Below are 24,615 nucleotides of genomic sequence, written 5' to 3' on the forward strand. Positions count from 1 at the left end.
CTCACTGCTCAAAGCCCCGCAGGGTCCCACCTCCCTCAGAGCCCCTGCTTTACTGTGGCCTCCAACAGGGCATGAGACAGTGTGGCCCAGGGGCCAGCAACTCCGTGAGCCAAGAACAGGCCTTACATTTTTAAAAGGTTGTTAAAAAAAAGAAAGAAAAGAAAAAGCACGTGGCAGAGAGGGAAGTGGCCCACAAGGCTTACTGATTTTGAGCCCTTCGCAGCAGCTAGTGTTGGCCTCCGGCCGACAGGGCCATGCTGTCCCTCCCCACCAGTGGCGCCAGCCATCCTGGCCTCATCCAGTCCCTCACATGCGCCTTGGGGGCTCCTGCAATCACTACTCCCTCAGCCTGTCCCCACCTGCCCAGGGAGGCCCCAGCCCCCACCCCATCCCTCGGCTGCACTTCCCTGCGGGCACCCCTCCGTCCTGCGCACTGCAGGAGCTGATGCTCATTCTCGGCAGCAGTTAAGGCCACACAGTGCTGGGAGCACTGACCTGGTGAACAGCAAGCCCCTGCTCCCCAAAGAACTCCGGGGGCAGGTTCCACGAGGCCTCTTATCAGCTTTGTCAACCCATCCACAGATCACCTGTGTTCTGGCTGGCAGATGCCTCATTTAACAGACATTGTGACTCAGTCACGCTGGAATGAGGGCCACAGCAGGGCAGCTGAGAGGAGAATGAAGCTTGTGTGACACACGTGTCTTTGCCCTAAGGTGCCCCTAGCCTTCTGGTGCTCAGGAATGTGAGGCGGAGCTTCAGCACTGTGTTCTCTCATTGTCACTTACAACAATGAAATACCAATGAAAAACACAACACTGAGAGGCATGACACTGCCTACACCACAGAAAGGACCCTGTTCACAGCTGGACCTGAAGTGAAAAGGCAGATGTCCCAGCGCTCTAGCCCATCTGGGACTGGGCTTGTTGAGCGACTCAAATACTGTGTTTTGCCATCTGATGCGCATCAGTGAACGACCTGGAAGGCTCTGACGCTTTTGACTCTGGGGTTGGAGAAGTCTTAGGCAGTAGGCACATTCGTGAACATGGAACCTACAGATAAAGAGGACCGCGTTCACGTTTACCTGGAGAGGAAATGGCACATGGGTGGGAATCTCCATGCTGTTCACTGCAGGTGCAGTGCCTGGTGAATGGTGGCTGCTCGATGAGCATTTGCCAGGGAAGGGAGAGGGGAGGGAGAGGGTGTCTGGGAGGTGCCTGCTCAAGGGTATATCAGAGGAGAGATGAGGAGAAATGAAGTGGACCGCAGGGCAGGATGGAGGGAACCTCTGATGTATGAAGGTTCCATCATGGGCTTTAGGGGCCCCAGGAGTTTATACAGTAATGTATCCTTGAAATGAAGCTACGAAAGGTTTATGCACAGGTGTTAGATGTGTCTCTGGAAACAGTGGCTGCAGCCCTGGCTGGCACAGCTCAGCTGGTTGGGTGTTATCCCGAAAAGTGAACATGTCTGGGTTACAGGTTCGGTCCCCTGTTGGGGTGTGTGCAAGAGGCAACCATCAATGTCTTTCTCTCCCACTGATGTTTCTCTCCCTTTCTCCCTCCCTTCCCCTCTCTCTAAAAATAAATAAATATACACATACTTTAAAGAGAGAGAGAGACAGTGGCTGCAATGGGAACTGACTGGAAGGGGCTGCAGGTGGGTGTAGGGAGACAGAGGACCCTACACTGGTGACTTGGAAGGGCAGACTTGAACTGGGAGAGTGGAAAGGCGGCGGAGTTCCATCTCTAATTTGAGTCCCCTAAGTTATCAGTTATCTGTGAGAATTCACGGTGATGGCAGGCAGCAGCTGGATGTGGGAGTGTGGTACTCAGGAGACAGGTCTAAATGAGGGATGGAAATTTGGATGTAGCAGGTACCTGGAGACAAGGAGTGACTGAGATTCCAGGGGCAGGGAGACTGCTTTGCATAGCTGCCCTGGGACTGAGTGGCACTGTTGGTGCAGGGAGCTGGGTATTGACAATGGGAAGGAGTGAAGGGAGCCAGATATTAAGCCTAATAAACTAGGGAGCTGAATCAGACAATGAGCCTGACTAAGTCTGGAAGCTGTACCTTCAGATGCCCCAGGGGACTGTTTCAAAGCCCAGCCAAGGGATTAATGTCCCTGCCCCCAAGCAGGGGGAAGGAACAAGTGATAAAGGGGAAAGCCTCTGCTGGGTGCTTGTGCAGTTGAAGCCAAGACAGCACGGGGTGGGGGTGGGGGGATCTACTAGGAGACGTGCACAGCAGGAACTATGATGGCAACCATGAAGGTCTGTCTATCTCAATGGGAAAAGGATCAGATTGGATGAGGGACCCAGAACCCTGGAAAATCTAGGAAAGGGACTGGTTAGGAGCAGGACCCCATGCTAGCCCACGAAGGATTGGGAAGTTGACAGGTTAGTTTGAAAGAGCAGCTGATTCTTCCCAAGCCTAAGATAACACATCCCAGGCTTAACAAACCCTCTCTGGCTGGGTGACACGCACCTGCTGTGCACAGGCACCTTCTCTCTCCGGGCAGCTCTGTGGGCCTCTCAGCTGCAGGGCCTGGCACCGCACGGGCTCCACCCACAGGCTCCAAGTGTGAGCCTGGGCACAGCAGTGACACAGCACCTACTGGAGAGCAGCTGGGAAGAGACTACACTAGCTGGGCAGGAACAAAGGCTGAACTGGACTGAGCTTTGCCGTGGACTAAAGCAATGGTGCAGAATTTCTGGACACTGGCCCTGTTTCTGGGCCTGATGAAGATAAGGCTGGACTTTTTCCACAGTGGGACTGGCAGAGATGAGACAATGGGAACCTGGTGGTAGCCTTCTATCTTTATCCCAATAAATCTTACCACAACACCTCAACCTCCTGTGCCTGGGTCCCCAGAAATGCTTTCCTCACAGTGCTGTGAAAGGACCCCATTTCTACCCACAACAGGATAAGACGTGGAGTTAACTGTCCTGAGGGTCCCTGCTTGTTGCAACTGGTCTTGGTATCAGAACAGCCTAACTGCATTCTTTTTTTGGTGAGGTAGAGGCAGAGTGAAAGTAAGAGGGAGGACTGTTGTATCACAGCCATTGGCTCAAACTCTTATTTTTATCATAATCATCACCAACTGAAATTTCTAAGTTGCTTTCTCATAGGTTGTCATTCAGTCCTATTTCTTTATCCTATACTTACATGTAGCTGCTTATTTAAACCTGTGCTTCTCAATCGGGGGTGATTCTGTCCCCCAGGGGACATTTGGCAGAGTTTGGAAACATTTTTGATGGCTACCACTGGGGCAATGCTGCTGGTACCGACTGTGCTGCTCAGTGGCCTATAATGATAGGACGGCCCCGCCACAGAGACCAATAACCTGGTCCCAAATGTCCACAGGGCTGAGGCGGGGAAATGCTGGCTCAGACCAAGGCACAGGAATGGAAACACCCATCACACTCAAGTCCACCTTGTTGGCTATCGCCAGTACTTACGGTACTGAGATTTTGGGGTCCTGATTCTATGATACTGAGAGGAAGGCTACCCCTCCAGTAGTCATCTCCAGCTTTGATAAGCACACTTCCTCTCACACCTTTGGCTTTCTAACTTACAAGGTGCACAGCCAGTCAGGACGGAGCAGAGCAGCAGATGGAACCCTGGGCTCTACCTCTAAGTTGACCTAGTGCGCTAATCAACAACCCTGGGGAACTTTTACCCAACCTGTTGTGAGCCTGGCTAAAGGAGGACTGGCTCAGAATTATCTTAATATCTCTATGGGCTCCTCTTCCTGCCCCCAAGAACACCATGGGGGACCTAGTTAGATGCTTCCCACTTCTACACACACCACCTGTCTACCTAATGTACTGGACCAGATATTTCACTACCTACAGAAGAGGAAACAAGGGTGATGTCACATGATTTCTTCCTAGTGATTCATGCTGGCTTTAAAGGTTTTATTTACTTATTTTCAGAGAGAGGGACAGGAGAGAAAAATAGAGGGAGAGAAACATCAATATGTGGTTACCTCTCGAGTGTTCTATACTGGGGACCTGGCCTGCAACCCAGGCATGTGCCCTGAATGGGAATCAAACCCATGACCCTTTGGTTTGCAGGCAGACACTCAATCCACTGAGCCACACCAGCCAGGGCTTCATGCTGGTTGTAAAGCTCATGCAGCTGCCTCTTAGGAGGATGACAGCAAGTAGGCTGCTCTCTAGTTGGGAGACTTCACTGTGCCAATTCTGCTTCCTTCCTAGGCCTGGGATCACACTTACCAGATGCCTGCTTCCTGTGGTATGCCTGGAGGTTGTATCTGAGATTTGCTTTTAAGTTCTTGCCAGATCCTACCATGTCAGATGCAATTAGTGTAGAGAACTCTTACAATTTGAACTCAAAGATAAACACACACACACATATACAATAACAATCCAATTCGAAAATGGCCAAAGGGTTTGAACAGGCATTTCTCCAAAGAAAACATACAAATGGCCATAAGCTTGTAAAAAGATGCTCAACATTACAAACCATTAGGGAAATGCAATCAAAACCCCAATGAGGTCCCACTTCACGCCATTAGGGCGGTATAACTTTTTAAAATGGCAAATAACAAGTGCTAATGAGGATGCAGAGAAACTGGAATCCTTGTGTGTTGCTGGTGGAACTGTAAAACGGTACGGCTGCAGTGGAAAAGTCTGCTGACTCCTCAGAGGCAAACACAGAGTCACCCCATGCCCCAGGAACCCCACTGCTGAGGAGAACTGAAAGCAGGGACACAAACAGGTATCAGCACACCCATGTTCAAGCAGCGTTACAATAGCCCAGAAGTGGAAACCACTGAGGTGTCCGTGGAAGAATGAATAGGTACACCCAATGTAGTGTGTCAATGGAACAAGATTCAGCCCTAAAAAGAAAGGACAGTCTGACATCTGCTACGACTTGAGGATATTATGCTCAGTGAAACACACCAGTCATAAAGGGACAGACGCCATGTGGTTCTACTCATAAAAGGTTCCTAGAGGAGTCAGATTCATAAACATAGGAAATAGATGGGTGCTGGGGGCTGGGGAGTGAGTGTTTGTTTCATGCAGACAGAGTTTCCACCTGGGGAAGACGAGGAAGTTCCAGAGATGGATGCACAGCGATGTGAATGTACTCAACGCCACTGAACTAGACACTTAAAAATGGTTAAAATGGTTTTTTAAAAAAGATGCAACTAGTGCTGCAGGACACTTGAACTTCAGAGTGGCTGCTTTTCTACCATGGTGGATGGAGACTTTCCCACAAACAGGACATTCTCCATCACAGAAGTGGCAAAGTGGCATTAAGAACTTCTTTCCATTTTTTCTACTGACAACTGTCCTGAGTGACAGGACCCAGTAGCATCATCAAGAGATTGGTTCCAACACACGGGAAACTCCACAGGGCTATAAGTGACCTGGAAGTTCCTTGTTTCTGCCTCTTAGCACTTACATCCCCAAAATGCCTCAGCAATTCAAAAGCATGGTTAATGGAAAACATGGGAACCAAAGGCACTCCATTTGGTGTTTTGAATCATTCTGATGAACAAGTTTAACGACCACACTAAGGACTGTAGAGAGGTGTCCTTGGAACTTTTCACCAAGGGTGACCTAGGAAGAATCACTTCTCCAGAATGACCTCAGCCACCGGTGGAAACAGTCTTTCAGCGAGAGGCTGAAATGGGGCAAATCCAGACAGGAGGACAGAAGTGTGACCTCAAGACCAGAAGGTGATGCATAGCAATGTGCAAAAAAGAGGAGCTGCCCTGGCCAGTGTGGCTCAGTTGGTTGAAGCATCGTCCTATAACCCAAGAGTTGTGGGTTCGATCCCTAGTCCGGGCATGTACGGGAAGCAACTGATTGATGCTTTTCTCTCGCATAAAGAAATCTCTCTCTTCCTCTCTCTTTCTAAAAGCAACGAAAAAATGTTTTTAAGTGAGAAAAAAAAAGTCTGGCTCAGTGAATTGAACATTAGCCTGTGAACTGAAAGGTCACTGGTTTGATTCCTGGTTGCAGGTTTGATCCCCAGTTGGGAGACGTGTGAGAGGCAACCTGGCCAGGTAGATCAGTGGTTAGACTGTTGTACAAATATGCCAAAGTTGTGGGTTTGATCTCCCTGGTCAACACACATACAGGAAGCAAACAACGAATGCACAAATAAGTGGAAAAACAAATCAAAGTTTCTCTCTCTCTCAAAAATCAATAAATGAAACAAATTTTTTAAAAGGGGCTAAGTGTTCTGCTTCCTTATGAACACATCTGAAAAAGAACACGGGAAAGATCAGGAGCCAGGAGGAGACGCCCGCCCTTGCCCTATCCAGGATTCCCTAAAGGTCACCGCTGGGTCCTTGCTCGATTTCACACTATTTTCTGGTGTCAGGAAGGACACACCTTCAACATCGAGCATAGGTAGTTCAGATCCAGAAAAAGCATTTGCCTCATGAGTATTTCTCATGACTCTGGGTACAAGGCCAAGTGCTGAACTGCAGGGGCACCAGCAAAACATTCTTTGCCCCACCTTGCTGCTGCGGCCTTGGCAGGAAGGGCAGTTGACTTTCCTCTCAGGCATTTACACATAATTATGTTAATTCAATTGACTGTACAGAAACCAAAATGACATGGCAGAAAAGCTGTAATGAAAAGAAATTATTTTTAACAGATTAATATAGCTGTGGTTACGATCCCTTTGAAATCTTCCAAAAAACCCCAACTGGCCTTCTTACTTTTTTTTAGAAAAACTATGATGTGGGAAATAAAGAACAAATGTTAGCAGAGGTGCTGTAAGGAGGGCAGAGGAAATCAAACACTTGACAGAGGCCAGTGGGTTTCTCTTTCTGCAGATAAAAAGCATTCTGTTAAAGGCAGAAGGCAGCAAAGAAAAACGTTCATGGGCAATGCCAGAAAAAAAACCTGTTTGCTCTCAATGGCCTGGGGAAGGGTGCTGCATCTCTGTAAAAAGACAGCTGAAACAGTGTCAGAGTCTGTGAGGCTTAGAAAAGGCCCTCCACAGAGAGTTCACAGTGCAGACTCACCACTGTCCCCTCTGCCTGTGTTCATCACCAAGTTGACCAGATCAGAATCATGCCCTAGAGAAAGAATGGTAATAATCATGGGTCTTTTTTAAAAAAAGATGATTTATTTATTTATTTATTTATTTTTAGAGAGAGGAAGGGAGGGAGAGAGAAACATTGATGTGTAGCTGCCTCTTATGTGCCCCCCCACTGGGGACCTGGCCTACAATCTAGGCTTGTGCCCTGACTGGGAATTGAACCAGCAGCCCTTTGGTTCTCAGGCCAGCACTCAATCCACTGAGCCACACCAGCTAGGGAATGGGTCTTCTATAGGGGCTGGCAAACTGGGCCCTCCGATCAGCCACCTGTTTTGTAAAATAAGTTTTATGGGACTTAGCCAGGTCCACTTGTTTCCATGTGGTCTGTGGCTGCTTTTTCCAGTTGGGTAGCTGTGACGGACTGTGGTCTGCAAAATCTCAAATATTTACTGCTGGCTCATTAGAGAAAAGTCTGCAGATCCCTGCTCAAGTGTATCTAATTGGTTTGTTCTAGAAGGGGGAACTATTCCCAATCATCAAAATGCAGCCTGCTGGGCTCACAGAAAACTCGCATTTTTAATCCCTGACATGCAGGAGGGAACGCAAGAGTGATTTTGGTGAAGTCACAACTGAATTCCAGAGGCCTGAGACACCCTGTGCTGGTAGCAAACAGGCAGGAGGTTGGTTTTTGAGTATCTCACGATCCCTACAATCCAAAGGATGCTGGCTGTAACTGTTAAAGTAGGTCGGCCACCAGCTCCTACATCAGGAAAATTTCAGAACCTTGCAAAGACCTTCATTAGTATTCCTTTTAGAACTGCAATGGTGTGAGCTTGAGTATATTTTACATCTCACGTCTCAAGGTCAGGAAGAAAACAATGTCACGTGCTTACAGGTGCAGGGCTAGGCAGGTGGAACATTATTTTTCCTCCTAAGATTTAAATGCACGAAACTGTTGTATTTGGTGGAAGTGGCATTTTAATGCCTGGGGCGGAATATGCTCTGTAATGCAGAGTACAGGCAAATAGCCAAACACCTGAGGAGCACCTTTTTATACAGCCACCTTCACACTCATCAGTTAGCGACGGACCAAGCACGTGACTGTGGTCCCATGAAAGTGTGACACTGAAAAATGCCCAACCCTTGGTGGCACTGTGGCCATCATACTGTCCCATCGCAGCGCACAACTCCCATGTCTGATGCTGGTGTAAACAGGCCCACTGTGCTGCCGGCAGCAGGAAGTGCGCACATGCCACCACGCACAGGTAACAACACTTGACGGTGATGACACGTGACTGTGTCTGCAGTTTTCACATTTCTGTACTGCACCTTCTGCTGTTACTCTGAAGTGCACCTTTTTTACTCATGAATAAAAACAGCCTGTGGCCCCCACAGCAGCCTCCTACATCTCATGTTTACCGTACCTCCTGATGGCATCACTTTCTCCTGTGCTCCATGTAATCTCGGGCTGTGTCGTAAGTGTGGTGCAGCCTGAGTGTGCAGTGTCCACAAAGTCTCAGCAGTGTGTACCACTGTCCTGGGCCTTCACACCACCTACCTCACTCACCGACTCACTCAGAACTACTCCTCATCCTGCCAGCTCCAGTCGTGGTAAGTGCCCTCTGCAGGTGGACCCCTGTGAGGTCCTTCCCTGCACTTCCACTCTACCTCCTCTATTCGACACAGTAGGTGTAGTACTGGCTGCAGCCTCAGAGCAGTAGGCCGTGCCAGTTGGGCTGGTGTGGGCACCATCTGCAATGTCCACATAAGGACAACACAGCCTAGTGACACATTTCTCAGAATGTGTCCCTGTCACTAAGCATCACGTGACTCTGTTTTACAGCAAATTATATTCATGGAGATTTAAACTTAGAAGCTTTTCAAAGAAGCTAGTTCTTAAGATCTCCCCTTTCCTCTCTTCACTTAGCAGGTTCCCAAGAGTTCAACATTTCAAGAGCCCAAGTTCAACGTTTATTTTAACTTTAAAATATCTAAAAATAACTACATGTTGAAAAGAATCTAAGAAATGAGTACCAGTTACTTGAAAACTTGTTCTCATTTACAAGTAACCAGAAATAAAAGATTCCTGTGATAGGTTGAGTAGGACTTCCCCAAAAGTCCTGCCCACCCAGAACCTCAGAACGTGGCCTTATTTGGAACTGGGGTCTTTGCAGAAGTAACTAAGGATCTCAAGATGGGCCCCAGACGCAGTAACTGTTGTGTTTATAAGAGAAAAGAGAAAGAGATTTGGACCCAGAGAGACAGACAGGAGACAGACACAAAGGACAGAGGAGAAGGCCAAGTGAATATGGGGGCAGAGAGTAGAGATGAAGCCACAGTTCAAGAACGCCCCGGGGCCACCTTCTGGAAGCTGGGAGAGGCAAGGAAGGGTTCTCCCTGAGAGCCTCCCAAGGGACTGCAGCTCTGCAGACACCTAGATCTGGGACTTCCAGCATCTAGAACTGTGCCAGAACACATTTCTGTGATTGTTAGCAACCCATTTGTAGTAATTTGTTACAGTAGCCCTAAGAAACAGATGCAGGTCCTCGACAGTCAAAGCTTTTTCTTTTCTTTTTAAAAGATTTTATTTATTTATTTTTAGAGAGGGGAAGGGAGGGAGAAAGAGAGGGAGAGAAACATCAATGTGTGGTTGCCTCTCGCATGCCCCCTACTGGGGACCTGGCCCGAAACCCAGGCATGCGACCTGACTGGGAATTGAACTAGCGACCCTTTGGTTCACAGGCCAGCACTCAATCCACTGAGCCACACCAGTCAGGGATCAAAGCTCTTAATTGTGCTGCCAGTGGTTATTTTTGTCCATGTTTCTCCCTGTGTGATGAGCTGGGACACTGAGGCCGTGTGTTGCCACTGTGGGCTGTGATCCATTAGTGAGCTGCGAAAACGGATTCTCACAAAATAAAATAGAACCGAAAGCACCAGCCCGTCATCAGTGGTGTAAGTGGGTATTCTTTGGCCAAGCTGTGGGTGCCATCAGGTGAGGGGGCACTTGTGGGGTCACTGTGGAAAGGACTGGTTTTGCTGTGATCACAGTCACAACGAGATATGTCTCTGGGCCTGTCTAGAAGGTGAGCATTCCCGCTAACGGAGAGCAGCCCCAGTTACAAAACTCCAGGGACAAAGATGCCCAGGGTGCGGCCAGTTTTCCCAGGAGGAAGGCTTTGGTGTTTCACCTTCCCTGCCTCTGCTGGCTGTGACTGTAGACCAGCTGCCCCACCCATACGGCCCCCCTGGGGCAGCACCAGTAGGGGGCCAAGACACACCTCCAGCAAGGAGTCAGGGCCAGAAAATTGTCAACAGTCCCTGAGGCAGGTCCACTGATTCAACAGGACACGGCCCACCTCCAACACACCCTGCATCACTTTTCCTTGAGTGGGCACGTTGTTGTGGAGTTTTTAATGGCTAGATTCAGGGTATCATGAGCATGAGCCCTGGAAACATTAGTAAAAGAAGCCAGAAGAAAAGGCCACATACTAGAGAATTCATAGGCATTTGTTGAGAATTGGCAAATCTACACAGATAAAAAGTAGACCCGTGGTTGCCAGAGGCTTGGGGACAGGGAGGTGAGAAGTGACTGCTAATGGGTATGGGACTTCCTTTTGGGGTGATGAGAATGTTCTGGAATCAGACAGTGGTGATAGTTGCACACACCTGTGAATACATTTTTTAAAACCACTGAATTGTACACTTCACATAGGTGAGTGTTATGGTGTGTGGATTACAATGCCCCAGTTTAAAAACCAAGAGTGGCCAACCCTACCGACAGCAGGGCTCTCCCCAGCAAACAGGAAAGGTGCAGGGCCTTCCCCTTTAGAGCTTTTGGAACATTCTAGAAGAGTGAAAAACCCAAAAGGAAAGTTTTAGCTTCCTGATAATAGCCAGGTGGGGCTAATCACAACGTTTTTAAAAGCAGTAATTTACAGGATGTGACTACAAGTGTTCCTCAAATTTCTGGAACAGACCACTTGTGGTTACATTTCATTTAAAAAAATTATTTTCACTTATATATTGATTTTGCACCTCATTACTAAAGTTATGTTTTTGAAATAGAAAAAAGGGCTAAGCTGCATTCACTGCTGCAGCCCTTGCACCTGGTGCACAGCAGGCGCCAGCGACGATCTGCTGATGAACGAATGAATGAACGAACACACCCGCACACTGCGGAGCAAGCACTCCGTGTGCAGTGACAACCTGCAGCTATGCCTCCAATGTTACAGATGGAAACCGAGGACTAGAGGGCGGAAGGAGCATCTCCGATGACCTGAGCACTCTGCAACCACCTTTGTGTTCGTGTGGCTGTGGCTGTGTGTGTGTGTGTGTGTGTGTGTGTGTGTGTGTGTGTGTGTGTAAGCAGCCATGGCCCCTTCATCCACCTTCAAAGCAAGCAGCATAGCATCTTTTCTTTTCTCTTTTAAAAGATTTTATGTATTTAGCCCTGGCTGGCATAGCTCAGTGGATTGAGCGCGGGCTGTGAACCAAAGTGTTGCAGGTTCGATTCCCAGTCAGGGTACATGCCTGGGTTGCAGGCCATGACCCCCAGCAACTGCACATTGATGTTTCTTTCTTTTTCCCTCCCTTCCCTCTCTAAAAATAAATACATAAAATCTTAAAAAAATATTTTACGTATTTATTCTTTAGAGAGGGGGGAAAGGCTGGAAAAAGAGAGGGAGAGAAACATCTCACACACCCCTAACCAGGGACCTGGCCCACAGCCCAGGCATGTGTCCTGACCAGCAATGGAACCAGCAATGGAACTGGTGACTTTTCGGTTCACAGGCCAGCGCTCAGTCCACTGAGCCACACCAGCCAGGGCGGTGTAACATCTTCTCACCTCTCTCTCTCTGATTCTGCCTGCATCCTCCCATCTCCTTCTCAGACCTGGGCCCCCCTGCCTCCCTCTCAAAAGGACCCTGGGGATGACACTGGGTCCACTTGGATAATCCAGGAAGAATATCCCTACCTCCAGATCCTTCCTGTAATCAGAACTGCAAAGTAAGGTCATACCTGCCCTGTGAGGTCACGTATTCAAAGTTCTCAGTGGCTAGGGTACAGGTGTCTCTGGGACACTGTTACTCTGCCAGCTGTACTGGTTATGATGTTTCACTAGGTCAGTGTGGTGGGAGAGGCCAACTACAAATTATAGAACAGAGGACATAACACCTGCTCTGCAACTACAAATTACAGAGCAGACACCCCTCCGTCTGGGAAGCAAAGACTCTTCATGCAGAACACATGCTGTGGGGGGAGACGGGTGGGACACCTGCTGGGAACAAACCAAAACGCCCCAGAACTGCAGGGGCTGCAGACCCCCCGGGCTCACAGGAGGCAGACTCCTGAGGCTTTGTCTCTGGTTACAAAATGCATTAGGCAGATCACTGCTCTACTGTCAGAAGGACTTCGTTTTCATTTCTGGTGGGTTCTGTGTTACTTAGCCCCCAGGTTCTCCGCCTCTCTCCTTCCTCCCTCTGCCCCCAACCTCTAGCAGGTAGTGACTGCTTTCTAAACCTTGTTCATAGCCTCTGTTCTGTCCCTACTCCATCCCAAAATGCTACCACCCTAGGGTCCTTGAAGGCCTATGAAGGGCTCCTCTTCACTGTTCTTGAACCTTGAAAAACCATGGGATGGGGTAAAGAGAGTGGAAAAGAGACCCCTGATCTGAGGGCAGGTAACAGTTTTCCCCGCCTCCAATGCAAGATAAACTTGAGAGGAGTCTGAACTGGACACCTACTCGCTGCACGGACCTACGCTGTGTAAGGAAGAGCTCCACTAGCCGATGGCCTCAGGGCCTGTCATCCACCCAGTCACCTACACACACTCCCACACATCTACCTCTGACACATCTGTCTGTGAACAGAGTGCAAGTCTGACCTCTTTCCACACTATTCAGGTCCACGTCGTCCCCCAACAGGCCTCCCTATATCCAGCCCCTGCCCTTTCCAAGCCACCCTCCATCCGCCAATGGAAGCAGCCATGAAGTCCTGTACAGTAACCCCAGCCTACGAAATGTCCATGCCAGCCCTACCTGACCAACAGCATGCTTCCTGACCCTGAGCCTCTGCAAATGCTGTGCCCCCTGTGCCAACAGCTGCTAAGGCCTGGCCTAGCCACCGCCCCTCAGAAGAAAGAGGGCTTCCTGCCCATGCCGGGGCTATGTACCATGACGAAACCCTGACCCACATCTCTGTCTCAATCCCTGTTATAACGGACAGCACAGAGGACTTTGTGACCATCTGCCACATGGCAGAAACCCTAGTGTATACTCAGCTTCAGGAAAATAAGAATCTACCCACATCAATAACCCAGCTGCACACCACTGATGTTGGCACACTGTCCCCTTTCCTTCAGGGCTCTCTGATCTTTGTCCCTCAGTCTCTCAGTTCCTGGTCTCAGACCCCTTCTTATAGTTCTGTCCCACCCCCACAGCCACTTTCACAGAGCTCTAGTTCTTATGCCCCCTCTTATTTAACAGCTTTACTGAGATAAAATCCACACCCTACACAATTCACCCTCCATCCACTCCCTTCTTTCTCCTTACCCGAGGACTTCTTTTTATTGCTTTTAGAGAGACAGGAAGGGGAGAGGAGAGGAAAGGACGGGGGTGGGGGGGGAGGGGAGGGAGGGGGGAGAGAGAGAGAGAGAGAGAGAGAGAGAGAGAGAGAGAGAGAGAGAGATATTGGTTGCCTCCCCTCCTGCAAGTGCCTTGACTGGGGATTGAACCTGCAATCTTTTGGTTTACAGGATGATGCTCCAACCAACCTAGCCACACAGGCCAGCTTACAATCCACCCTTTTAAAGTGCACAATTGATGGATAGTACATCCATCACAACCAGTTTTAGAACATTTTTAACACCCCCAAAAGAAACCCCACACCTTCCCTTTAGCTGTCACTCCCCACCTCCTCCCTCTAGCCCCAGCAACCACTATCCCACTTTTTGTCTCTATGGATTTGCCTATTCTTGATATTTCACAGTATGTGGCCTTTTGTGTCTAGCGTCTTTCACTTAGCATGATGTGTTCAAGGCTCACCCATGCTGGAGCCTCTATCAGAATTTCATTTCTTTTTGTGGGAGAACAATTCCATTGTGTGGATAGACTATTTTATTTTTCCACTCATCAGCTATGGTCGTCTGGGCTGCTTCTATCTTTTGGCCATTGGGAATGGTGCCCCCATGAACATGTGTGTGCCAGCTTTTGTGTGGAGGACTTGTGTTCTCATTTCTCTTAGGCATGCACACAGGAGTGGAAACTGATGGATCTTATGGGAATCCCGTGTGGAACCTTTTGAAGAACTGCCTGATGGCTTTTCAAAGTGGCTGCACCATTCTACAGTCCCACCAACAGTGTTGAGGGTCTCAGTGTCTCTCCATCTTCCCAGCGCTCTTTAAATTCTTTCATTAGGAGCCCCTAGGCAGACACCACAAAGGGTCACAAGGACTTGTCATCAATCACCACATTCCAGCAACATGAACGCCACAGAGCTGACTCTCTTCCAGCTCGGGATGCCCGCCACCACTGAGCATTCTGCTCGACATTGTGTCTGCCCAGTCACTGTTCACTTCACTTGGTAAGGTGGTGCCCTAACCCCTACTGTGGATCTACTTTTCTTTCTAAATTCATTTTTGCTTTGCGAATGAATCTTGGCCAAGAGTTACCCACACACAGCACACAGCTGTCCTGGTGTGCAGGATCCTGCCCGATTCCAGTGAAGTCACTCACGAGAGGTCCTTCCCTCCCTCTACCCCACGCTGCCATGGAGGGGCACCTGCCTGGACCACCTCTCTCTTTTGCCTTTCTTGCCTCCTGACACCCACTCCTAAGAACAACCAACTGGTAACATGTTCTGGAATTAGGTGGTGGTGACTGTTGTATAACTCTCTGAATGTACTAACAACCTTAATTCACACTTTAGAAGTGTGAATTATATGGTATGTGAATTATATCTGAATAAAGCTGTTATATTGAAAAAAGGTGACTTTTAAAACATAATACACCTACAATGTATTAAATGTATACACTTAAACCTTTAGGATAGTTTTTTAAGAGATGCTGTGAATCCGTGTGGTTATTTGTTACTTTGAACATAACTAATTGCAACACTATCCTCAGAAACTATTAACTTATCTAAGAACAAAAGCAGAGAAGCAAGCAAGTTGAACTGTTTACACTCACAGCCATTTTAACAACAAAAAAATGAGCAGAGTTCCATGGGTCCTTTCATTGAGATGTCGGGAGGACACTATTTTAATTGGTTTGTCCCTCCCCCACCAGCCACATTCCAGCTCCAAAAATGTCCTACAGGCAGCTCCGGAGTTGTGGCTGCAATTATTTTGCACCTGGAGAGGGTTTGTAAAACGTAGCAGCTCTTCACTACTTTCAGGGGGAAAGTAGCATAAAACAAATAAGAAACAATAATTGCTTGAACTTACTGAGGCTCTTTGGGCTTTAAATTATTTAAGAAAGCTATAATGAACATGTTTTAAAAGTCAGATGGAATTTGAAGAAACAGAAACAGGCCCCAAGCCGAGTGAGGAAGAATGAAGGAGACTTTGATTTAAGGATCAGAAATATGCTAAACATGTGGAAGGTAAACACCCAGGGAAGCACAACTGGTAAACACAGCCCTGGTCCCAGTGGCTGGTGACAAAGGAAACGGTAATTGCTATTATGTGACAAAAATGAAAATTATACCCCAGCTTATGCCAGAAACAAAGTAGGTGCCACTGCAGCTTTCAAAATGGGGGTGTTCTCAAGTCAACTTAAAAAAAGAGAAGGAGAGAGAGAGGGGAATTGCAGAATCACCTTTCCATTTCTCTCACCAATGCCATTTAAAAGTGAAAAGCTGATGGAAAGTAAAACAAAGTATGTTTACAAGAACTAAACGTATTACGCCTTCTGGCTGTATGTTATGTTGCTTTAAAATAACTTTTTTTCTCAAGAGGACTTAACTCTTGATAAAGTGTAAACTCTGATTCAGTCCAAACAACAACCGAGATGCTCGAATTTTCCAGACTCTTTGTTACCTAGGATCTCAACTCAAAAATACAACCTAAAGATACTGAGCATGAGCATACGCATAAAATACGCGACACTCACTCCGCACTCACCATCTGCCAGGCACTTGGCTATGCACCTTACATACGTAATCTCATCAAATCCCCCACCAATCCTTACTCCCCGTTCAAAGATGGGGAGATTGAGGCTTAGCGAGGTTACATGGCTAATGTGTGGTGGAAACTAGGTCCAGAACCCAGCTCTGATTTGACTCTGAAGCCTGAACTCTCGACACTTCTCCATATAGCTCCAGGATTAATTACTAACTCGAATACGCGCAAAACCATCCCCAAATCGCCTTGGCCTGGGACTGTTCGCACTGTCCTGTCCTTTCCCTAGCCAGCCAGAATAGGAGGGCCCTTTAACCTCCCGGCTGGAGCTCCACCTCCCCCAGCGAGGCACAGGGGAAAAGTCGGGCTCTTCACTTCAGGGGTGAAACTTCAGGAAAACGTTTACCCTCTGGGCCAGTAATCTCTTCTATCGCTTTGATCGCAACAGAGCAACAGGTGGAAAAGAGCTACAACAAACCGTGCCAGGGAAGCTGCCCCGTACCGTCCAAGTTCTTCCGCAAGACGCTGGAGCAAGGACCCAAAGTACCCCAGCACTCCGGGGTTTGCTACCTTGCTCCGAGAAGTGAGTTCTCCTCCGAGGGCTTAAGTACCACGGCGCTGGTCACTGTACGGTTATCACCAGGCCCCTGGTTCTTCCCCAGGTGCACCTGAACCTGGAGTCCGATGACCTTTACCTCCCGGGCGAGGGGAGGTGCACGGTCGAGGGCTGGGCTGCGGGGAATCGGAGGGACAGCGGGCATCGCCTGCATCCGTGCATCTGTGCGTTCGCCAGACACAGAACCGCCCGCCGGCTTAGGGGAGCCCACCAGGCCCAGCCTAATGCTCAGGCCGCCCTGGGGCCCGACGGCGCCGTCGCACCGCCCGAGACTTCCCTCCCGAGCACAGTGCTCCTCGGATCCGCCCTCCGCCCTCACCTTGGCTCGGCCCTCGCTGGCTACTCGCGGCTGCGGCTCCGCCAGTCTCGCCACCGCCACCGCCACCGCCCACTTCGGCGGATCCACGGCCACAGCCGCACGAAGCCGGAAGCGGGAGGCCGCGCGGGCTAGTCGCGCAAGCGCGGCCCCTCCCCGAGGGCGGGCCCTGGAGGCGGAGCCTGGTGGTCGAATTTTGCTTCAGGCTGCTCTTGGGGAAGCGGGGTGGGGCGTCCGTTCTGCGCGTGCGCACATGGGGACTACTGGGCAGGGTACTTGCTAGGGGGGTGCGGGAGACCCTTGGTGGGCCGGTCAGCGAGGCGGGGGTCTCCGGCGGGCGGGGTGATCTGCGGGGCAGGAGTCCGGGTGGGAGGACAGTGGGGCTCCGGGGAGAATTGGGTGTCTGGACTGTCAGCGGGCGCCTGGGGACATGATGGGGTTGAAGGCAAGAAGTCAGAGAGGGGCGGGTTCAAGAAATGAAGAGAACAGATTTGTCACCTCCGAAGACGGGGCGGTGTTGACTACAAGCACAACTGACTAAAAGTCTGGGACCTCTCAAGGGGTCCCAGACAACCCAACACAGGTACCCCCAAACACATGCCAGATACTCAGGCAGGTGCCATCATTCCCCAAACATGATTTCAGTCACCAGAAAATTGTTCAGACACCCACCTAGTTCTGTCAGATCCCCAAATCCAACATTCACAATCTCAAAAACATGAGAAATATCCCCAAAGCACCACACAACGGCACCTGGGAGCCACCAGACACCCCCAAGCGGGCTTTCAGACACCCACAAACTGTTAAGAGACCCTACACAGGCCACTTTAGATCCTTCCCCACAATGCAAACCAGACACTCCCAGTGAGGATGTGATCAGATACCCTGACATAGTTGCTCAGAGTCTGAAACGTCACACTCCCCCAAACAAGGATTCCTAGACATCTGTGGGCACGCCAGAAGCCTCCCTCAGCTTGAACGCCTCTGCAGGCGCCACCAGACATCCCAGCCTGAAATGGCTGGGCCCATCCAGGTCCTCCACGGGTAACAGGAGAGGAGCCGAGTACCTCTCACCCAAGGTTCAAGATCTCCCCAGATCAAACTCACAAAACACACAATCTGATCAAGAGCCCTCACTCCAGAAACTGGGGGTATGGGTCCCCCATGTGACCTGCCTTCCATGTAAGTCTGGTCTTCATGGTCAAGAGAAGGGGCATGTGCAGGGAGCTAGAGACTCCAGAAATGAAGGAACGTAAGCTTCATTAGACACCCAGCCCAGACTGAGGTCAGAAGCCCCAACTTGGGTCCTTCAATGTCTCACTGGGTTGGTCAATGTTCACTCTCTGATTTGCTATGGCTTTTGGACTTTATTCCAAAGGCATTGGGGAGCCATTGGAGATTTTAAGCAGGAAGAGTTGTATGACCCTTATTTCTGTAGCCGTCTTGATTATGGAAGCCTTCAGGTGACACAGGTCTCCTCTAAATGTAGAAGCTGACTTTCAAGGAGCCGGGCAAAGAGAGGAATTGCTCGCCTTTCTTTCACCTGTCCATGCACTCTGCATCTACTGAGTCCTTATCATGGGGAGAGAGCATGCGTTTCTAAAGCAGCGTTTTTCAATCTTGGCATTATCGGCAATGGGGCCGGAGACTTCTCTGCTGTGGAGAGCTATCTCATGTATTGAGGGATGTTAAACAGCATCCTTGGCCTCTCACTACTCATTAGATGTAAGTAGCACACCCACTTGTGACAATAAAAAATGTCTCCAAATGTCCCCTGGGGGGCAGAATGACTTCTGTGGACAGCAAGTGGCCTAAGAGACACTCATACACTTACACAGTCACTTAATACAGGCTTCCCAGGGGAAGTGGACCTGCACTATGTTTTAAAGGGTGAGTAAGAGTTAAGTGATCCAGGGAGTTCCAGGAACAGTGCTGAATGAACAAGATGCTGAGCATGGGCAGCCACAAGACTTCAAGGTCACTAGGCTTTGGAGCCTGGGTGGCTGAAAAGTGGGAGAGAGGGTGGAGGGGTATGCAGGGTCAGACCATGAAGGGCCGCAAAGGTCAAAGCCAGAAACAGGACTGTCTGAAATGGTATTCCTCTGGAAGGGCTGGTGTCTGGGAAAGCATGTCAGCTTTACCCTGGAGCCCCACCTTCTGTGTTTACCTAGAGGGTAATTCATTCTCTATTCTGTTTAATTTATTGTGGGGCTGTGTCTCTTAGGGGACAGTGATCTGTGGCTTTGAATACCTCTGATGGTAGACAGGCCTGTGGCCAGCTATACCCAGGAGGTGCCTGCTCTCAGCCTGTTGATGGTGAGACACAGCTGTTGTGATCTCCTGTGCCTCCTTAGACAGCTGTGGGGGCTGTGATCAAAGCCCGGAGCTAGGGCCTGTGGTTTAGATGCTAGTTTCGTCCTAACAACAACAGAGTAATGACGGTCATTGACACTGCTATTGCCCTTCCTCCCATTTCTTTTATACTAACGCAAATCTTCCTTGAACTCAAAGGGTTGTCCTGAAAATCCAATGATGTCTCCAAGAGCTGGAGCTTTATTCCTTCCATTCTGAGAGCAGACCTGACTGAGTAACTCACTTCTAAACAACAGAGTAGGAAGAGGGAAACATAGTAACCTGGCAGAGTTTACCTTAACCAGGGATGAAGGTTAACCCCTGACCCTTGCCCCAGGGACAGCATGTTAACAGCGCTTTCCCCCTGATATAATGAGGCAAAAAGGTTTCTCAAGCCCGTAATGCCTGTGTCTAATTAGGAGGAAACATCAGACAAACCTAGATTGGGGGGTGATGTACAAGACACATGGCTAATACTTCACAAGACTGTCAAGGTCATGAAAAACAAGGAAAAATTGAGACACTGTCACAGACCAGAAAGATGGGAGATGCAGGATGATTAAAGATAGCATAGTGTCCTGAGTTGGATCCTGAAATAGAAAGAGAACACTGATGAAAACAACAACAACAAACAACAACAAAACCAGCCCGGTGAAATCTGAAGTGTGGAGTTGGTAAGCAGTGTACCAATGCTGGTTTGTGAAATTTGATAACCACTGTCCAGGGTTATTTAAGGGGAAGCTGAGTGAAAGCTACAAGGGGGCCCTCTGTTCTTTTTGCACCTGTCTGTGAATCTAAAATTGAAAGTTTGGAGGAGAGAAGAGCCTCCCCGCAATGGAGGGGTAGGAGGAGTTGGTTTTGTTAAGCATCCTCAAATAGTTGTATGCTCTAAGTTAAAGTATATTACCAAAATGCAGCAAAATATTCCATCTGCAAGTTACAAATTGGGTCATTTTGAAGTTTGACCTTTTGGTTTGCTACAATGTTAAAATCTCTGCATAGGAGTTAGTTTCTCTAGAGTATATAATCAGTGTTGATTTTTCCTGTAACAAAACACAACACGAAGTTATGGCTCCCGCTGTGCACTCCTGCTGTATGTTACATGGCGACTAGACTCAGTGGTTGTGGAAGAATCAAATCTGGTCCTTAATGTCTGATGTATTGCCAGTAAATCTAGCGGTAAGAGATTATAGGAAGCCAGTTATAGGATTTGAAAATAAATTCTAGTCTCTCCTTAGCTATTTTAAGCTTTTATAGAAGGCAAGGAAGGACTCATTGCAAAACATTTTTGCAAGTCTGAATGCTTCTATTTGATTCAGGCACATTTTCGCCTGATTTAGAATTGCTGGCAGCTTATTTTAAAGCACATGAAAAACAACGAGCATGAGTTCACTGTCTTTAGAACAGTCTGAAGAAATATGGTGTAAAGGTGTTTTCAATTTCCTGTTACTTTACATAGTATTATGCCGAGCTATTAATATAATGTTGGGAAAACCTTAAAAATTGCCTCCACTACATCAAATAACAAACTGTCTTCACTATATTAAACTTTGGCTCTTCCTGCAGCTGTAATTTAATTGTGTTATTTTTTTCCTCATGTCTTTTTTTTAATTGAGGCATTTATTTTCTTTTAAAATATTCAAATTTGGTTTTGGTGCAACTAAAAATTAAAATTATTGTTACTTTAAAAAATCCAATGGAGTGATATGGTAGTGGATTGGAGATCAGGGCGGAGGCGCTGAGCTCCTGTCCCGCCTGCCTGTGTGACCTCAGGTGAGAATTTAATGCCTTTGGGTCTCCATTTCACCAGCTACAGAACAGGAAGTCCTGGGGCCTGTCTTGCAGAGTTGTTGTGAGGGTTCAGGAGGCATTGGTGGAAAGCGCAAGGTGTTTGGGGTGTTGTAAGTGCTTGGAGGTGGAAGTCACCCATTAATCTTATTATTTGTGCAAAGCTTTCTGTGACTGTAAATTGATGTTCATGGAATTAGTTCCTGTTGGAACCCCTCTGCTCTCAAGATAATTTTTGTAAGGGGTTTATTGATCAATCATTTCTGGTAGTTAAGGTCAATCATTTCCTGGGTCTTTCTCAATGCAGAGTAAGTTAATTTATGGATCAGCAAGCATTTTCTGTCAAGAGCCCTACAGTAAATATTCTCAGCGTTGCGATCAATCATGCTGCAAAACACTCCACCCTGCCACTGCTGCATGAAAGCAGCCACTCCTGTACTGTCTGTGGCTCTTTCCAGATCTTTGGCCCCACCCTTCTTTCTGCCAAGTTCTCGAATGCCACTCATACCACTCTAATCAAATGTCTCAGGTAGGGCCCTGGAAGCTTGATCCTGGCCCTGCAGGAAGGCCCCCTGAGTCCAGCTGAACTCAACCCCCAGAGGAGAACAGGCCAGCAGAATCAGGAAATCACCTGCTGCTTAAAGGACTTTAAGACACTAAAGTTGTCAGTGCACTTTGCACTTTGCAAAGCCCATGCCAGCTTCAGCTATGGGCGCGGTGTGTGTCCCAAGGCGAGTTGGAGCTCCTTCGACGGACAGGAAGTTCGAAGGGCGCACCCCTGACCACAGCAGCGACCAGCAGGACACCCACAGCCCTGCCGGGCAAAACAGCAGCAGCACTCCCAAAAGAGGAAGGAACAAGGAAGAAGGAACTAATGCCCTGTGTGGAGCCAGAAAAGGCGAGAAATGCAAAACCTGTGGCTCAGATCACCTGCACAGTCTCCCCTAGGTCCTGCTCTCCCCCTCTGCAGCCCACTGACTGTTACTGGGGCAGCCTTGTCCTCCAGGGAACGTTTGGCCATGTCTGGGACCATCTGCAGTTGTCCCGGCTCATGAGGGGTGCTGTTGACATCCAATGGGTGAAGGCCAGGTGTACCACTCAATATCCTACAAAGTATCAGACTGCCTCTAGCAGTAGTGCCAAGGTCGAGCACCCTCCATGAGCCTGGACCCTGCCTGCCACAGCCCACAGCCTGAATCCTGGCTACAAGCATCGCACATGGCTTCACTAACATGCACTCGCCACTGCCTTCTCTCCGTCCCTACAAACTGGGGCCCTGCTTCAAAAAGGCAGAGTTCTAACTCCCAGAAAAGACCATAGTCATCACCCTCTAGGGCCCCTTGAACCCAGCGCTCCTTCCCGAGCAGAGATCCTCACTGTTACTCCCAGGAGAGCCCTGGGAGCAGGAAGCTGCCTGTTATGGGGTGAACTGTGCACCTCCCAACTCACAGGCAGCAGTCCTAATCCCCCCAGTATCTCAGAAGGTGGCCTTATTTGGAAACGGGATCATTGCTGATGTACTTAGTTCAGATGAGGGCACACTGGAGTAAGGCGGGCCCTTTGTACAGTGTGACTGATGTCTTTGCAAACAGGGGAGATCGGGGCACAGACATGGGCACAGAGAGCACACCATGTGAAGTCAGCCATTCTCAACCACAGGCTGGCAGGGAGGCCTGGGGTGGGACCTCCCGGGTGCTTTCAGATGGAGCTTTGATCTCAGACTTCTTGACGATGGTAAGAGTACATTCCACCCTGACTGTGGTGCTTTGTTACGCAGCCTTAGCTAATTGTTACACCGCCTGAGTTCAGATTTTGCAAGAGGGTTTTTGCCATGACAAAACTGAATCTTAAAGGGAATTTTGGGGGTCCTTAGGTAACCAACTAGTCCCTGTCCTTAGGGATCCATCCCTGGTGCTCTCCAGAGAGCCAAGGTCAGCCCGCCCTTGGCAAGGGTGGAATAGGACAAGAATGCAAAGGGTGAAGGAGGCCATGGGAGCAGTTTAGAAAAAGTAAAGGAGAGAAAGTGGCTGCCCTCCAAGGGGACAGGCTGGGCCACCTGACTTACCAGAGCCGAGGAAGGGTTTGCTGCATGGGGGGCAGTTGGCGTGGCCAAAGAAGGCTCCTCGGGACAGCTGGTGGCCATCGACACATTCTTTCCTCTCTCGAGCGTCCTGGCCCTTTTCCTTTAGATGTGCCAGGCTCTTCCCCTGTAGGGACAGAACGGAGACTTAGAATGCCTTGTGCATCTAGACCTACCTTGAATCACCAGGCTCTGGGGCCAGGGGTGCCCTGCCATGCTGACCTTGTCCTTGTGCCTGGTGACTCGATTGCAGAGGGAGCTGAGACTTCGCTTCACCCTGGTGGTGCCCCTGTCACTCCTCTCGATCTTGCTGGCTCCATCCTCACTCCTGAGGGTGGGAAGGTGGATGAGGAGGGGCAGCAGGCCCAGTGGGCCATTCTGAGCCACTCCCACATGTCGCTCCTGGGATCCACCTGCCACCCCCGTGGCCTCCTCCTCCTGTGTCATCCCTTCTGTGGTCCCCAACTATCTCCCTTCTCTCACTCGCTCATCTATTCAACAGACATCGGAGGCTGTTTGCAAAGTTCCAGGAACCACATGGACTAATTTGAAGGGGGCTAAGCGACATGGTCTCCAGCCTGAGGTCCCTTGATGGGCTCTGAGCTGGAAGTCTCAGCTCTGTCATCTCTGTGTTCTCCCCCTGACTCACCCCTCTCCCACCTCCATATCTTATCAGCCTACAAATCCTGCCCATGCTCCCTGCAGGATCTCTCTCAGATCGGCTCCCCTTTCCTCCCACAAGACTCCAGCCCCAGATCCCTGCCATGCCTCTCCTGGGTTGCAGGCACACCCTCATTTAATAAATACTCAGTGGGTCAGTGACGAGCAAACCCAGCCTGGCAGAACCTGTTCCCTGGAGGGAGGTTCCGCGCCTCCCATCTGCACACCGCCTGCCCCAGCACTGTCTGTGCTCACCGTCCTCAGTCCTAGAGAGCTGTGCCCCTTGCTTTGCAGGGGTCATCTGGCCTATGCTGAAGTCCCTTGCCATCCCTCCTCCCAGCCCCACCCTGACACCTGTGCCCAGACTTTGCAGTTCCTCCAGAAGTCACTGTTTTCTCTCCCCTATCCTCCAGTCTGAGTACTGGCAAACTCCTCTTTCATCAGAACCCAGCTCAAGCTGTCACCTCCTCCAGGAAGTCTTCCTTCCCCCCTCCCCGCCACCCCTGTGTATGAGGAACCCCACTCTCACCCCCACTGTTGCCCTTGGTGGGTCCAGTGACAGGAAGGGGACCCCAGCTCAGGGCCAGGCACAGAGGGCCTCAAGTGCAAAGGCAGCGCCGGCCCCCACCTGCCCACCCATGGCTTCCATCTGCA

The 24,615-nt window shown here is 49.4% G+C and overlaps 1 protein-coding gene across 4 annotated transcripts in view; it reads right to left on the reverse strand.

The window, feature by feature from the left end:
* ARHGEF18 (Rho/Rac guanine nucleotide exchange factor 18) overlaps nt 1-24,615 on the reverse strand; it is an 83,417-nt gene that overhangs the window by 38,977 nt on the left and 19,825 nt on the right. Inside the window, exons 9-10 of one of the 4 annotated variants that reach the window (XM_045830178.1) lie at nt 23,524-23,629; nt 23,287-23,428 (exon numbers count right to left, since the gene is read on the reverse strand). In XM_045830178.1, coding sequence (XP_045686134.1) covers nt 23,287-23,428; nt 23,524-23,629 — 248 coding nt within the window. The other 3 variants (XM_045830184.1, XM_045830185.1, XM_045830186.1) reach the window with 3 other exon arrangements.

The sequence above is a fragment of the Phyllostomus hastatus genome, unplaced genomic scaffold (genome assembly GCF_019186645.2).
Source record: "Phyllostomus hastatus isolate PE091 unplaced genomic scaffold, TTU_PhHast_1.1 phas_contig_150, whole genome shotgun sequence".
Classification (NCBI taxonomy): Eukaryota; Metazoa; Chordata; class Mammalia; order Chiroptera; family Phyllostomidae; genus Phyllostomus; species Phyllostomus hastatus.